Genomic DNA, 17,276 nt, shown 5'->3' with positions numbered 1-17,276 from the left:
ACAAACATCACTCACCTTTTCCCAGGTAGACAATGCCGTATTCCCTGCCTTGAGGGGTTTTATTCTCCACGGTGAAGCAGACTTCTTTGCCGATTACCTTCTTGCGCAAAAACTCTCGTGCCTGGAAAGCCCATGGCTGCAAAGAACACACACAGCTATTTACAGCCATTCAGAGCCATTCAGCACTGGAGGATGTGTATTAGCTACTAAAAAGAGCCTCCATTCACTCAAGAGAGAATGAAAATGTCCTAACAAAAGTGTAGAAATCCCTTGCAAAAAAAAAAAAAAAAAAGATGAATTCAAGGTTTAGAAACATAATGGATTTATTACTAAGGAAAAATGTAGAGCGAAACATTTATGCATTTGGCAGACGTGAGATTCTATATTATCCAAAGTGACTAACACTGCATTCAAGGTATGCATTTTACCAGATTATTCACAATGTAGATTAAACAGCAAAATTCAACATTGCTGATAAAAAAGAAAGTAATGCTACATTAGGCGTTAAAATTATTGGAAACATTTTCCAATAAGGTCTCATTTGTTAACATTAGTTAACGCATTAACTAACATGAACCAACAATAAACAATATATTTTTACAGCATTTATTAAACTTTGTTAATGTTAGTAAAAATGTTCATGTTAGTTCACAGTACATTAACTAAATATTAACAGATACAACTTTAAATTTTAATGTATTAATACATTTTGAACTTAATATTAACTATGAATAATAAAATGCTATATAAATATTGTTCATATTAACTAATGTTGTTTTATTTAGTGCTGCCTCTTGGGCAGATTATTCAGAAGTATGGCCTGGGCTTTCATTGTCACGCAGACGACACCCAGATTTATATTAGCACTCAGCCTGATTCCACTTCTTCCTCTTCGACTCTTTCTGCCTGTTTGCTGGAAATCAAGGCATGGATGAAACAACTTTCTAAAGCTAAATTGTTCTAAAACTGAAATTTTATTAATTGGCACTCCGTCTAATGTTAATAGGTGCAGTAATTTTAAACTTTCGGTTGACAAAACCCAAATATCTCCTTCTACCCAGGTATGTAATTTGGGCTTGATTTTTGATGCTCAGCTGACTTTTAATTCTCACTTCAAACACATAACTAAAGTAGCTTTTTTCCATCTTTGTAACATTGCTCGCATTAGACCCTTTCTCTCTAGGCCTGATGCTGAGAGGCTTATTCATGCCTTTATCACATCACAGCTCGATTATTGTAATTCTCTCTTTGGGGGTTTCCCAGCAAGTTCTGTTAAGAGTTTGCAATATATACTGTACAAAACTCAGCTGCACGACACGCCATCACATTACCCCAGTGCTCCAGCAACTTCATTGGCTGCCGGTTCAATCACAAATTGATTTTAACCTATAAAGCAGTGCATGGGCTGGCCCCAGATTACATTAGTGACTTGGTCACTCTTTCCACTCCTTCTTACTCTCTCCGCTCTGCTGGTTGTCTTCCTTTGTATCAGACTCGTTGTAAATTAAAAACCATGGGCTTTTTCCTATAATGCACCCAAGTTATGGAACTCATTACCTGCATTTATTAGGAACGCTGCTTCCTTGGACTGTTTTAAGGAACTTCTTAAGACGCACCTTTTTAGTAAAGCTTTTAATTTATGATGATTACTGCGATTCTATTTTTGATATTAAGTAGTTTGGTTGATTTGTTATTTTGTTTGTACATGTTGTAGTGCTTTGAGTTTAAAAAAGGCGCACTACAAATAAAATTTATTATTATTATTTTTTTTTTTTTCTTTTCATCTTTAAATTTGATGTGCCACATACCTCTCATTCAAAAAGTTTGGTTCGGTAAGACATTTTTTAAAAAAAATGTTTTTAGTATCTTACATTCACGAAGGCTGCATTCATTTGATGTAAAAACGCAGTAAAAAGTAATATTACAACCCTATATGCACAAAATGGTACTAAAATCACCACTAGCTAGTAAATTTCTTGTTTTGTTTTCTCGCCAGACTAGATCAGGTCTGATGAGTTCCTGGGATAATGAATATTAATCAACCTGTCTGCGTTCACTTATTTGCTGAAATCAAACGTGGATGGTAATAAGTGTTCGCGTATTAGATTTACCCACTAGCAAGGGGACTGGCAGTGGCTGCTTCTTATGCTTAAAAGGCTGAAATATTCTGAACGAACTCAATCATTTGACAGGAAAATACAACAAAATTCCATTTACATGTTGCATGTAAATTCTGCGTGGCATGCAAGACTCCCTCTCTCTCTTTGTGTGTGAGAGAAACAGTCCTCACACCCAAACCACGATAAGTCAGATGCTATGCGCTAGTGCGCATCAAATACTCTGCACATCCATTGATATCAGTGAGAACAGTGTGCTGTAATGACAGAAAGTCAAACTCACACACTCAATCAGAGTGTTCACGCATAGGCAAGTTAACATATCCATGCTAAACTTATTCTTAGCTTTTAACTCAAAACACTGGCAAGTGAAATCTAACAATTTATTAGTCAATAGTTAACAATAGACATTTAGCCACCTAGCATGAAAATTGGTGCATTTGCAATTGATTATACACATTGTAGAGGGCTGTATTGTGAAATTATTGTAATACTATTATTTAAAACAACTGTTTTCTTTTGTAATATATTTTCAAATGTAATTTACTTCTGTACTCTAAAAAAAACGACAGTTGCTTAAAGGTTCTTTACATGTAGTGAGAGTTCCAAAGAGAACCATATATTTTATGCTCTTTAAGTTAGCTTTGTCCTGTTCGCGCCCCACAGCCCTCTCAAAGCTGATGAAATATTTATATTTTAGGAAAAACAATTAAAACTTCTAGATACAAAATTTCTATTGCTTCCCATGTTTAAGGACTGTGTGTTATTTCCGTTTTAATGCACTTTTGAATATTGAACACATTAAAAGCATAATTTGCAAATTGTGAACACACTATGTATATACTGCACAAATCATTTTTCTAAAGGGACACAGTGGCCTCAACTTCCATTTTATATAAATTTTCCAGGAAACTGTGATTTTCATTTATTTATTTTTTTATTATTTCTTTTGTTTTGTTTTTGGTGCTCTTGAACTCAGTGGATGGAATTGCTGCTTTATTTGCAATAAAATAGTGTTATAATTATGTTAATTATGTTAACATGACCCACAAAAAATAATAATAATAATTCACTGCGTAAACAAGAAATAAATAAGAAAAAGACTTTGAATCAACATGTAAAAAAAAAAAAAAATTAATTCATGGGCCAGAGAGAGCAGCTCTGTGCAGGGTTGATGTTTACCTCATCTGGCGTGTCCTTGGTGTCTGGTTGACCCTGAACTGCGCGACGGGCGAGAGCTCCGGCTCGGACATTACTCAGGTTGATCTGTCGTTCTGGAGGGGGTCCTCCTCTCGGCTGACCCCTAACAATGACAGCACAACCAGACAAGACCTGCAAAGAAAAACAAATCAATGTGAGTGCTTATATAAATGTTTCATAAATAGTTTATCATTCCAGTCATGATGTCAATAATGATGAGAGTTGTAATTGTACTGACATAGGCAATGCATGATACAAACAATCAATCTGCAAGTCAAACACTGAATGCCTGAGAGATCTGATCGAGGCCATAATTCCTTTAGGACCTGCTTGTTTGTGTTTGGCCAACAGTTGAACAACTATTACACCCACTAACCAAAGATAACATCAGTGAAACAATCACTACTGTGTTAATCACAGCATGGCATCTCAGCTTTAGCAGCTCTAAACAAATACAACTTAAAACACTCAGGGGAGATCTTGCCCCTCTGAGATCAATGATTATGTGTATTCACATTAGCATTTGAATCCGTGCTTGTTCTCTGAGATGTTTGACGGAACTGATGTTTACAAGCCTCGTCATGCTTGCTTTTTGCCTTAAGAAACGGTTCTTACAGATATCTAGGAGTTGCTTATCCAATCACATGTCAGATCAATTGCCACTCCTCCAAAATCCCGAGACACATCTGCACCATTACAAAAAGATTACATTAACTGATTGAATGATAACTTTGATTCTGCGACCATTTTAGTCATAAGACTAATTTATTGATACATTTCTGCTTCAGTCCTGTTTGAAAATATCTTTATTCAAACGCAAAGCCACTTGTCACAAATACTAATTGTTATCAGTGTTAAGAACTTTGCCTAAACTTAAATTTAAATCAAATGTGTAATAAAACAAGAAAGTGGAGGCCAAACAGGGAAGAGTTCATTCCTTCCTTTAGAAAGGCCTTGAGAGCAGAAGGCCTGCCTAATTACTGGCTGTATGGAAGAATATACAGACCTCCGTCACCACAGTCTGGGGCGGAAAATATCCATGAATTTCCCAAATCCACCACGCTTTGATTTAACAAGGAGTTGAGCAAGACTGGGAAGTCCTCTGCTCATTTTAAACAGTGCAATTTCATGTTTAGGCAAAATCAAAGCTATATGAGACAGGCCATGACATACAACGGGAACCGTTTCAACCAAGTGTCAGAAATTTTATTTTATTAGGGGGATATCTTAGCCCCATGGAACTGATAATATTGACTGAATCAATTATCTGGAATACTCAATGATGGATTCCATCTATAAAATCAATATAAACAGTCAAATACATAAGGTATCTCCTTCAAACTAGCGAAAATAAGTTGTTGTTATTACGTTTAGCTGCTTTTATTGTTTTGGCTAATAATAAGCTAGCATGGTTTTAATGTAGTAACAATTATGATATTTTGGCGGAAACTTTGGTTAACAGGATACATTACGTGACCCTTTTATAACAATAATAACTGAAATTATTCAAATAAAAACCTAATATAACTCATTTGATAAAGCCTGCCCCGGTTTGTTTTCATGTAGCGTTTACTTCCAGACTCTCTCGCGTTACTGTCCTGAGTTTCTCAATGGACGGTTCTTGGTTGGCTAAAGACCTACGTGTCAGTTTCTCATATCTGCTCCCCCTTCACTCACCACAGCAGACAAAGTAAACAGTCCAAAACTGCGGCGGCTTGCCTGGTTAGGGAGCCTGAGAAAGCTGGCCGCTCATTGAGTCTTACAGAAACACTGTACCACGCGAGCGCCAGCATAAAACTAAACGAATCTTGGCGCTCGAGCGGTTCCTCAAGGGCACACACGAGACCTCACATGTCAGACTAGCAGAACACACCTGAACTTTGAACTTAAGTTTAAAAAAAAAAAAAAAAAGTGTAGTAACACTATTCATGTAGGTCATTCCAGATTATGACTTTGACAGGCTGCGCTTGATCAGTGAGTGAGCAGGTGTTTATGAACGCAAGTTATTCATTCGTTCTCTCATTCACTGCAGGGACCCATATTTTCTTCGACTTTGTTCAGTGCATTCAAAACCTGACGAAGGAACTGAGAACAATGAATGTGTAAAAATGACTTTTGACCGCAAGCAATTAACTCTCTCACACATACTTACAACACACTGATAAATGTAAAGCTTAGCAGGATGCAGGGGAAATAAAACAGACCTGATTTTTTGACACTTTGCAACGCTTAAACGAATCGATTGAGCAAGTGAATGATTCAATAAACGCTATCATAACGCACAAAACACTCATGAGCCGCCACCTACTGGCGTAAAGATTGCAACCTGACTGTATCAGAGAATGAATCTTTTGGTGAACCGATTCAAAAGCTTCGAGTCACTAACACGAATTGATATTCCGCTAAACCCTCAAATCTGCGGTTTGCCCTAGCTTTTTAGTTTAAATCAGTGTAGAACAAGCTCTGGGACTGTTTAAAAAGCTCAGCTTTGATAAAAGAGAGTGTTTAACAAACTATCAGAGTTTATTCACAAATGTGGAGTTGTAGCTGCAAAATATTTAGACTCAGCGACTGGTATATAATCATGTTTGGCATCCTTTACAACAGCAAATGAAAGACGTCAAAAGTTGAAGGAAACTTTGAATATAACGTTGCATAACTGGCCATCTGGATCACAGCTGAAGACCGCTCAACTTCTCTCAATCTCTGCTGCTCATGGAAACAACTGAAAGACTCGCCAAAAGTCAAAAGAACTAAAGGAAAAGCAATAAGCTGCATAATGCATGCCTGGCATAAAAGATCTGAACTTTTGAAGTCTTCGCAGTCACTTCTTCCCCCGTGAGCATTAGTGAGTTAGCCAGCACCCCCAGACCAATACTTGTGTCCCGTGTGTTCTCCTACCATCTTCACTATTCCCCTCTGCAGCTGCGGAGCTGAAGCTGGGTTGGACTGAACTTGTGCCGGTACTGCAGATGCCATGTCCGCTGGACTGAATGAGTATTCCGTTAGGGAGGGAAGAGAGAGAGGTAAAGGAACCGGGAGAATCCTACGAGACGCCTCTACTGAGAGCCGAGGAAGGGAAGAGAGACTGAGCACGACTGATCACGCTTTGCTTAACCGGAAGCACAGCGTGAGGATGTACACGTCGAAATGTTGCACTTCCTCGGTCACCGCGTCACACTCGTGCGCTGAATGGGGCGATTTGCTTGTGACGTTAGAAAGAGAGTGATGACATCCGGTAAGTGGGGAGGTGCGACACGTCAGCACAGATTTGAAAAAAAGTGTGTGCACATATACAACACACCCCCTTAAATGTCTAAGATTTTTAATGAATTTAAATTCATGTTGCTTCTTTTTCTACTTTGCCACAGTTTCATTCATACATATTTTATTTATAGGCTATAACTTGGCACAGATGGCTTTGAATAAGCATATGTACACTGAAGATATATAGGCCTAGATATATTTCTGCAGAAAGAAAGAAAGAAATTTAATTTTAATTAAATTTATCCCTGAATTTATTTTGTGTTATTTTTCCCTTTATTTAATATTTTCTGTATTTTAACTTTATTCTTTTTATTATTTCATTTATTTTTATAAGTATGCATTATCTATCTATCTATCTCTCTATCTGTCTGTCTGTCTATCTATCTGTCTATCTGTCTATCTATCTATCTATCTATCTATCTATCTATCTATCTATCTATCTATCTATCTATCTATCTATCTATCTATCTATCTATCTATCTGTCTGTCTGTCTGTCTGTCTGTCTGTCTGTCTGTCTGTCTGTCTGTCTGTCTGCCTGCCTGCCTGCCTGCCTGCCTGCCTATCTGTCTGTCTGTCTGTCTGTCTGCCTGTCTGTCTATCTATTTCTCTGTCTGTCTGTCTATCTATCTATCTATCTATCTATCTATCTATCTATCTGTCTGTCTGTCTGTCTGTCTGTCTGTCTGTCTGTCTGTCTGTCTGTCTGTCTGCCTGCCTGCCTGCCTGCCTGCCTGTCTGTCTGTCTGTCTGTCTGCCTGTCTATTTATCTGTCTGTCTGTCTGTCTGTCTATCTATCTGTCTGTCTGTATGTCTGTCTGTCTGTCTGTCTGCCTGTCTGTCTGTCTGCCTGTCTGTCTATCTATTTATCTGTCTGTCTGTCTGTCTGTCTATCTATCTATCTATCTATCTATCTATCTATCTATCTATCTATCTATCTGTCTGTCTGTCTGTCTGTCTGTCTGTCTGTCTGTCTGTCTGTCTATCTATCTATCTATCTATCTATCTATCTATCTATCTATCTATCTATCTATCTATCTATCTGTCTGTCTGTCTGTCTGTCTGTCTGTCTGTCTGTCTGCCTGTCTGTCTATCTATTTATATGTCTGTCTGTCTGTCTATCTATTTATCTGTCTGTCTGTCTTGAGACATTTAAGTGTTGTATTGGTTAATTGGACTTTGGAATTCGATTTTTACAAATAAAAAAACATACAAGCAATAACATAAAGCCGCAAACTTGTTGAATGCGTCACTGTGATATCGAAACTGAAACCACTTTACTATGATTTTTCGTTCTTTAAGTAGTTATTACTTCGGTGGGTTTCGTAATTATGCATGCTTCATGACCGACATTCATGATTCGACATTAATGAAAAGACTTTCATGCTGTATGAATGAAATAAGGCTGAATCTGTCAATGTAACGCTGGCAATAATGTGGCGTAAGTGCTCACTGACCACTAGATGACGCCATTTGACAAATTACGTTTGGCTTGATTTATAACTCAATATTACGCGTCTCTATGCGTACAATGAAGCGAATGCGTGAGGCCTGGTTGACATCGACTTTTTTTTCTTTTGATTAAGTAGATCGTGAACTTATGTTAAAAGGAAGTAGCCAGATTCACTGGAAGAATCATTCTGCTGGAACAACCAGAAACGTCCATGCTGTCCTAAAATGAAATGATCTTGTAGTTTATTTTACAACAGCCTACTTATTTTTATCTGATAAAAAAAATCATAAACGTATTATATGAACTGGAAGTCAGATCGGACATATATTTGGACGTATTACAATATGGACATAAATTGGACTTATGATCACCCACAACCATACAATTATAATTCACCCTTTTGATTGTCGATTTACTTTATTAATAAAAATACCAGTCCGAATCTCTTAATGTTATAAAGGAGCTATTGAAACATTGGCCGTTCATTGTCCATTAACCCTCGGATCAAAGCGCGCGCAAGAACCTAAACACATGTTTCCCTTCGCATAAGCCTGCAACCATAAAGAAACAGAAAATGCGCATGATTTCATCACTTCTATGATATGGTCATATTGTCATATAAGGTACTGTGTAAGAAATTAAATATTTATTTCTATTTTTGTCCTCATGCTGTCTCACTGTAAAGGATAGATTGAACTATTACAATGCTGGGTACACAGGTAACCAAGAGCTTTGGATATGATATGGTGCAACTTTTTAAACAATTATGCAATTCAGTTACAGATTTGGAGAGAAAATGTAAGAGATTAGATGGTCGTGTGCATTCTTGCCCTGGCACAGAAGTGCACTTTTTCATTTGTAAGACACTCATGAGCTTTGGTGCGAACAGTGAGAACTAAAAAGGAGATTTCCATGATTTAAAGTTAGTGTCAACAAAACAGGTTTCGTGTTTTCTTAATTTAAAGCTGCTTCCCAGTATTTGAATGGCTATTTGAATAGTGCATAACACGTGTGCGCGTTTGGAGAGCTCCAAGTGCACATTTACGCGGGTGCAATACCAGAATTATGAGCTATAATTCAGAGCAGAACATGGAAAGATTAATAATTTAGGTTGCTTTCTTGATTTCTGATGGCACAAAATCCGTGAATATATCAAGATCATTTTGATTTAAAGGTTCAAACTGTAAACATTCCCAAAGTGCCAGACAAATTTGCGCGCAGAGAGGATTTCGTCATTTTTTATCTCATTTTTGTAGCGTTAACTCGTTCCATTAATTAATTTCGTTTTAAAAAATGAGCAAAAAATAACGTAAAGCTCTTTGAAGTAATAAATTAATATATTATTTATCTTTTCATCTCGTTGGCAAGGAGATGTTGGCGTTCAAACCGGTCGTCGCGTTTATATGCGGACCGTCCAGTCTTGCAGTTATTATTATGCTGTAAGGGGTGGTTAATATGTAATTTGCACCATATGGCATTTTAAAATCCAACCTTATTTCCACAATCTTCGATCTGTGTGGATTTACCTAATGATGCCCAATTAGTCATTGAGCAGGACCAAAGATGAGGCTTGTGTGGATACTCTCTCGCTAATATTTGCTCTCCAAATATTTCCTTTGAAACGTTTACAACACATTTTATCTGCTGGCCAGACAAGGGACATCTGGGAGGGTTTTCAACTCTCTATTTTTATAAATAAAACCACAATTGGTTCACATTTGCCCCTCTGACTCTATTTGTTCATGCTTGAAAGAAAATGTAATAAAAGGGGCTCCATGATGGATTTATGATTTATCAAAAGCACTTTACCATATGGCAGTCGTCTTTGGAGCAGGTTTTCAAATGTTTGCTTTAAAAGAACTAAATCTGATTAACACGTAGCCTACGGTCGTCGCGTGGAAGGATGAAAGATGCGCCGGTCACGTGACCTCCGGAGAGCCTCGATCTCTAGTCAGTTGAGAATCACAGAAGTAAAATAGGGCTTGTAGGCTCATAAATGGGTTTAACATTTCAGAATTATTCTTTGGGAGCTGACTGCTTTCATATGTGGGCGCGCACTCTTTTCACTCCATTGAGAACATCAAGGGACCTGTTCAGCGCTGGATGGTGCTGAAATCACACACTCCACAATTGCTGCTCTGTTCGCTCAGCAAAGGCGATGATTCAAACCCACCAAGCATTTATGATGAACACTGAACATAAGTCCTCAAGTGGCGAAAAAAAAAAGTCTACTACTTTGTACCTACTTTAAATGTTTGTTCTCATAGCCTATATGCGCATGGAACCTGAAAGTCTAGGAAACCACTGCATCTGTCCAGTTGATGCAAACTGAGTGAATTACTCTAAAGGAATTCTTGAGGGATTTTAAATGTATGCTGCATTAAATTAAATTGAGGTCCGTCCTGTGCGTCACTGCCATTGTAAGATATACACATCAGTTAGTTAAAACATTTTCCAAACTAGCAGGCTGTCTGAATTCAATATGGAATGGAGAGCGCGCGAACATCATACAGATGTTATGGTTACTCCTCCTGCGAATGCTCTCAGAATAGTAAAATTCTTCGGGCCAAAAAGGTCCTTTGTCAATAGTTGATGCAGGAAACACCGCTTTACAATAATGTTTAAAAACTGCGTGCCAACCCTTGTGATCACTGGTGAGTCACCATCGAGAAGCTTTATTTACTTTCTTCCTGTGTGGACAGTACGTCATCTTCTTGATAAAGGCACCGGGTTATATATAAGAAGTCACGCGTGAGGATTAGTGAGTGGGGGCCACACGCAGGGACGCATCTCCTTCTAGAAGAACAAGAACATCTCGGCTGTAAGAAGAGGGTTAACCGCCTTTTAACTCATTCGTTTTGCAGAGTGTGTGTGTTTTTTTTGTTTTGTTTGTTTTTTTCTCACGCATTAGATTTTTTATTATAATTTAATACATTAAATGTTTATTAAAATACAGTTTTGATTATTTTTTTTTTAGCAAGGCTACCTGGTGTCGGTTGGGATGTGCGGCGCAGATTCTGATCTGGGAAACGAAGGTTGGCAATTGATCATTACAGTTCTTCCTAAGATTTTCAACCCCTGATTGCTATCAAAACTTTACTGAAGTTAGACTTTTACTGATGAAAAACGAGTTGAAACTCATAAAATTGAGTAGCTTATAAATCAGACAAAATATTAAAATGTTATATGAAAACATGTATGTAAGCTTAGCCGCGTTTATGCCGCAAACAGTTCTTTTCGACACTAAAAAAAAGGTTGGCCTACACATTGGTGCGGTACCCTTTCAAAAAGTAGCTACACATTTGTACCTGATTTACCCTTAAATGGTGAATATTAGTATTTTAAATACACATAGATTAGTGCCTATGAAGTTTATAGCCTATATAGGCCTAACTAAGTTGTAGCCTACATATTTGAAATTGTACCGCCCCAGTTTTATACCTCTTTTCTGAGAGTAAAGTTGTTCATCTGATTTTGTAAGAAATTCCACTTTATCATAAATGCGCAAACCTCCCAATAATGTAGCTTCTGTGCGGATGGATATGTGTCAGGGGAAGGGAGTGTGAATCAGCTGGGCGGTGTGTTTCTGAACGGCCGTCCTCTGCCAGTCTATAAACGGAGTCTGATGATTGAGCTCGCGAACGAGGGCGTGAGACCATGTGAGATCTCCAGAATACTGAAGGTACTGAGTAAAATTCCCACTTTACCGTGTGTTTATGCGAATATCAACATGCTTGGATTAACAGTGTGCTCTGTGCAGGTCTCCAACGGCTGCGTCAGTAAGATTTTGGGCAGGTTTCAGCGCACAGGGTTCATTGGTCCTAAAGACACGGGAGGCAGCAGACCCAGACTCCTGACTCCTGATGTTATCTCCATCATAGCGCAGCACAAGCGGCGGAACCCCGCACTGTTCGCCTGGGAGATCCGGCAAAAACTGGCGACAGATCGAGTCTGCAGAGGAGATAAAGTCCCCAGTGTGGGTTAAAACTTTATTGAGTTTGGTTGATTTTTCTTTACTAGGTCAATATTAAATATTAAAAAGTTTAACATCAAAAGCTGCTGTTGATTCAAATATGTAAACGTAATTTAGAAAGACATTTTCTGTATAGACATGCCATCAAATTAAAGAGATAGTTCACCCCAAAATTAAAATGTTGTTATCACCCTTATGTCAGCCCAAACCTGTATAACTTTCTTTCTTCAACATGAAGGTGAGTAAATGATTACAGAAATTCTATTTTGGGGTGAACTATTTCTTAAAAAGGATGAAAAATGAAAATTTGTGGACAGTTTACTAACCTTTAGGCCATTTAAGATGCGGATGAGTTTGTTTGCTTTGAAATCGAGCATTACATCACTTGCTCACCAATGGATCTTCTGCAGTGAATGGGTGACATCAGAGTAAGAGTCCAAAAACAAAGGTTAAAACATATTGATTATGAATTTGGTTATTACAAACACATAGCTTTTTAATTCACGAGACATTAAATGACGGACTGAAGACTTGAGGATTATTGTGATGTTTTTACCAGCAGCTTGGACTCTCATTCTGACGGCACCCATTCACTGCAGAAGATCTGCTGGTGAGCAAGTGATGTAATGATACATTTCTCCAAATCTGTTCTGATGAAGAAACAAACTCATCTATATCTTGAGGGTAAGTTTTTCAGCAGTTTTTATATATATATTTTGTAAACTATGATTTTAAACACAAGTCTAGCCTACCAAAAATATTGAACATTTTCGCACAGGAAAAAAAATGTTTGTATGATTATGTCAATTATGTCATCAGGTGTCTTCCATAAACCGGATTCTTAAGAAGATTCATCTAGATGTGGACATGATGAGCAGTGCATATCCAGATGTAAACCACAATTACACAGGTAATCTGTTTCATTCAAAATTCAAATGAATACAGGCGAAGTGTGGCATGTTCTGATGATCTGTTAAGTAAAGAATAATGATAAAGATGATTAAGTGTATGTCCTACCTGTACTCATCTTACCTGAAGGCCTTAAAACAAATTAGTCTACTAACCTTCCCATTTTTCTTCCTGTCACCCTAGAGGAACAAGTGAATAAGCAGAGGAGTTTACACACAACAGCTCAGACAAATCAGCAACAAATCAACAGAAACCGGCGAGGCACCTCTCATCGCAGCAGAACAGCTTTCACCACAGATCAGAGTGAGAGGTTAGAGAAAGGTGATCATTTCAGTCTCTCACTGTCTGCTCAGAGTCATTTATACTGACTGAGACACATTATAACGTCTCCCCTTCTGATTTCTGGCGATTCAGAGTTCATCCGTGGACTTTATCCAGACCTTCTGACCAGAGAAAAGCTGTCTGAGGAGACAAACCTTCCACAGAACACTATAAAGGCAATTCAGACTTAAAACTTAAGCTAACAAATGCTTTTGTTCCTCAAAAGTGAACATCTGTCATATGAAATGGAGGCTTCCAGAGTTGGCTTACATATATTTAAAGGGGCTTGTGTTAGATGTTTGACTTGATCTTCCATCTGAAGGTTTGGTTCTCCAATCGCAGAGCGAGGATGAGGAGGGAACAAAAGGAAGAACCAAGTGATTGTGGTCTGGGTAAGTGCTGATGTCTTGTTTTCATTGTAGAATTATATAGTCTGCATTATAAATGGTGTCTCTTTCTCAGGTGTAACTAGGCCCGGGTTTCTGGGAAGTAGGAACGCTTTGATTTCATTCTCAGCAACATCTGGCAGCTCATTGGACAGTTACTTGGCTCATCACACACATTCCGCTTTTCCATTGGCCCATTACAGAGACAAAAACACTTTCCCATTGGCCCATTTGAACTCAAATGCAGCGTCAACATGTCCATTGGATCACACAGAGAGTTTGATGCCACCGTGCCACCATGGCAATGAGGAATCGGCTTACCGATTGGTTCCCTTTGTCACAGATGAAAGGATCTTAATGGCTAATCATTCACAGTGGGCTTCTCATCAATCTCTGATCGGACAGAATGTTTCAATGTTTTGAATTCCAAAATAGAACATTGATGAACATTGATGTTGTGGACAGTAGAGGGCAGTAAAGGAAAGTAATAGCGACACTTGTTGTGGAATGTGTGTGTGTGTGTGATCTAAAATCTATTAAAAACAAATCATGTATTTTATAGTTTGGCTGTATGGTATAAGTGAAAGAAATGAGGAAATGGTTTAAAAATTAAATGGACCAGAAACGTAAAGATTTTGTCTGACTCATTCAAATAAAAATGATTTGTCAAATCAATGAAAATAGATAATAAACAGCTTAAAAAACAAACAACAAAACCTACACTGAAAAAAAACCCCATCTTAATAATTTTCACTTTTTGTCTAATAAAATAATTAATTATTCTTTAAAATGTAATTAATTAAAAGGAGAAGCAACTCTTTATATATAATATATTATTATTAATTTATAACTTTTTATAATGTGTTTCTACAGGGTTTCCACAGGTCTTATGAATATTAATTTAAGACTTTTAAGACCTTTTTTTATAACCAAATATTTAAGGATGTTTAGATATTTGGACTGGAAAACAAGACACAAATTTTGAGAAGATATTTATTTTTTGAAGTGTACGCAACATTTAATGAAGATGAAGATTTTAGGCTCAGATTTAAGAATTTTTAAGGCCTTAATGTGCAGGAGGGCAAATTATGACCTTTGAAGACATTTTTATAATTTACATAGCATAATGTTTTTGTGTATCTTTCATCCAAGATTTTGTATAAGTTTTTATAAATGTTATGCGGTTGCACTTTATTTTACATGTACTTGCAGTGTACCTACCTAAAAGAAAGTTTTGGTAATATAAGGTAGCTACATGGTTTAGGGCTAGGTTCAGGGTTAGTACCAGTTATTACCTAGTTATTGGAATTACTATTATAAGTACATAGTATACATGCGGCACAGAACTGTAAAATAAAGTGCTACCTGTTATGCTTCTTTAACACAATTTTTTTCATTTAAGTAAAGATTATTTTAAGTTTAGTATGATTCCACTTCTAAAGCCAATCTGTCTCGTTTCAATGTTTTATACTATAGCTGTCACTGGGATGGTACCTTTTAAAAAAAATACACCTCTGTACCTTAAGCGTCCATATTGGTACCTTAAAGGTACGCAGTATCTAAGTGTACATATTAGTACATAAAAGGTGCAAAATTTTACCTTTTGGATAAGAACCATCCCAGTGACAGCATTTGTACCTTTTTTTGTGTAGCTGAAAAATGCACATTAAGAATTTTTCAGTGTAGTAATATGTCAGGGCCCCTTTATTCTACATTTAGCAGCAAAATCAGTTCAAGCTTACAAAATTAGGAAATAGGTGTTTTTCAGAGTGCACAACAAAAATAAAAGTCCTAGTGGACAGTTTGTAGTACATTCGCCAAGAGCCCTGCTATCCAGTTTTCTTTGGCTGTCTCTGCCTTTGAGGCCATTGGCACTAGTAGCTGCACTGACTTACATAATGTCTTATACACTACATACTTAGTACTTTAGCGCACACTCTCTCTTTCTCAGACCACCTCTGTCAGTTCATCTGGTAAGAAATCTCTCCTGTGAGCATTGGCCTAAACTCACATACTTCTACACGGTGAATGAACAAGATCAACACTTGGACACAAACCAGAATGCTTCAAGCAATAGCAGGGAGTCTGGACAACGCTGACAAACATGCAGAGGTCAAACTCACGGGCTTATTTCTAATATAAATGCAATTAATCTAAAGATGTAGTGTTTATTTTCAAAATTAGGAAGAACATGCAGTAGAAACCTCTATAAAGGAAATATGCACCATTCATGAACAAGATGCTCAGAAATAAATAAAAGATTGAAGAGAGTCATTATATGGGCAGTTAACAAACCACTGAAGCAGAGAAATTACTTCAAATGATTACTCTCAGAGAGAGTTTCGAGTGGAAATGTGGTTTTCTCTTGATTTAAACACAAAACTTCTGTGTTTTACTGTACATTGGAGTCCTATAGAAGATCAGACGTCTTGTGTCTGTTCCAGTGGTTTTCAACTCTTGTCCTCTGGGATTCCGCAACAGCATAATTTGTTCCAGTCTTGAACTAACACATCTGATTCAACAATAATCAGCCACCGCTGGATTAATTGAATCAGGTGTATTAGTTTAACCTCGCATGGCGGCAAAAATCTATCATTGAGCTGGAGCTGAAACAGCTTATTCATGAAAGCTCTCCTGACTTTCATCCATGATTGCTTCAACATACTGTCTGTCTGCTCCCGTTTGACTCAAATAACTACTTTATAAATTCAGTTTGCTTTTCAACAGTTCGAACTTTGACCTTTGACCCCTGCTGATTTAAGTGCCCTGAAGGAAATGGGAAACTATTGGTTTGGGTCTGCGTGACCTTTTTTCCTCACACGTCCTTTTGTATCGGCCATAGAGAGGGTTGTATTCGTCAGCTATGGTTCGTCTGAACACAACCTGCTGAAAGCAAATCAATACACACACTTGGTTGGCTGAAACATCAGATCTGAGCAAATGGAAACCATTAGGCCATGGAAAGTAACATTAGAATATCAAACTATCAGCCATTTTTCATTTAATAGCAGTGTTATTTTAGTATTATTTATATAGTATTATAGTATTGCTTTTGTTAAAGGGGTCATATGATGCGATTTCAAGTTTTCCTTTCTCTTTGGAGTGTTACAAGCTGTTTGTACATAGATAAGTCTTTGCAACTTCAGAGATCTTAAGTCTCAAAACGCCCCCACATGTCTACGTCACGGTGTGGGGAGATTTGCAAAACACCCAAATGTTTATGCAATGAAAGAAGGCGGAACTATTATTCTCGCTGTAGTGTTGTTGCTGCCGCTGGCGCCATGTCCTGGATACGCTGTGTTTCGTTGTGAAAGCAAACGTACTTTGTTTGGGCTTCCAAAAGAGGACACAACTACAAATCAGTGGTTAAGTTGTATTTACAACACTGTTCCAGAACAGTTCAAGCCAAATATTTGAGTGTGTGCAGCACATTTTACGGAGCACTATTTCCTGAACCTGGAAGAGTAGCCTACAATGCTGGCTTGCACAAAGGCTGTTTCTATAAAGTGGGGCAATTCCAACTTTGCAAGGACAGTCCGGCGCTTCTGACTCACAGCCTGTAAGTACGTTTTATTATATAAAGAATTAAACACGAGTTTTGAGCTGTGTAGAGTAGTGCTTGTTGTTTGTCGTTTCTCCGATCACAAATGCA

At 37.6% G+C, this 17,276-nt stretch overlaps 2 protein-coding genes across 2 annotated transcripts in view; one reads left to right on the top strand and one right to left on the bottom strand.

The window, feature by feature from the left end:
- Positions 1–6,515, bottom strand: part of snd1 (staphylococcal nuclease and tudor domain containing 1) — a 168,708-nt gene extending 162,193 nt beyond the window's left edge. The window contains exons 1-3 of the mRNA XM_058774227.1: positions 6,219–6,515; positions 3,300–3,449; positions 16–136 (exon numbers count right to left, since the gene is read on the bottom strand). Of these exons, the coding sequence (XP_058630210.1) occupies positions 16–136; positions 3,300–3,449; positions 6,219–6,296 (349 nt within the window). The 5' untranslated portion in view covers positions 6,297–6,515. The remainder of the gene's footprint in view (positions 1–15; positions 137–3,299; positions 3,450–6,218) is intronic.
- Positions 6,516–10,796: 4,281 nt separating this feature from the next.
- On the top strand, positions 10,797–14,237 carry pax4 (paired box 4). Its single transcript, XM_058773690.1, has 9 exons — positions 10,797–10,856; positions 11,013–11,070; positions 11,587–11,717; positions 11,796–12,011; positions 12,828–12,918; positions 13,101–13,238; positions 13,332–13,414; positions 13,561–13,630; positions 13,701–14,237. Exons 2-9 carry the CDS (start codon positions 11,037–11,039, stop codon positions 14,045–14,047), a joined length of 1,110 nt encoding a protein of 369 aa, XP_058629673.1. The 5' UTR covers positions 10,797–10,856; positions 11,013–11,036; the 3' UTR covers positions 14,048–14,237.
- The last annotated feature ends 3,039 nt before the right edge of the window (positions 14,238–17,276 follow it).

The sequence above is a fragment of the Onychostoma macrolepis genome, chromosome 04 (assembly GCF_012432095.1).
Source record: "Onychostoma macrolepis isolate SWU-2019 chromosome 04, ASM1243209v1, whole genome shotgun sequence".
NCBI lineage: Eukaryota > Metazoa > Chordata > Actinopteri > Cypriniformes > Cyprinidae > Onychostoma > Onychostoma macrolepis.
The sequence above is the reverse complement of the archived record's forward strand: the minus strand, read 5'-3'. Positions and strand labels throughout refer to the sequence as shown.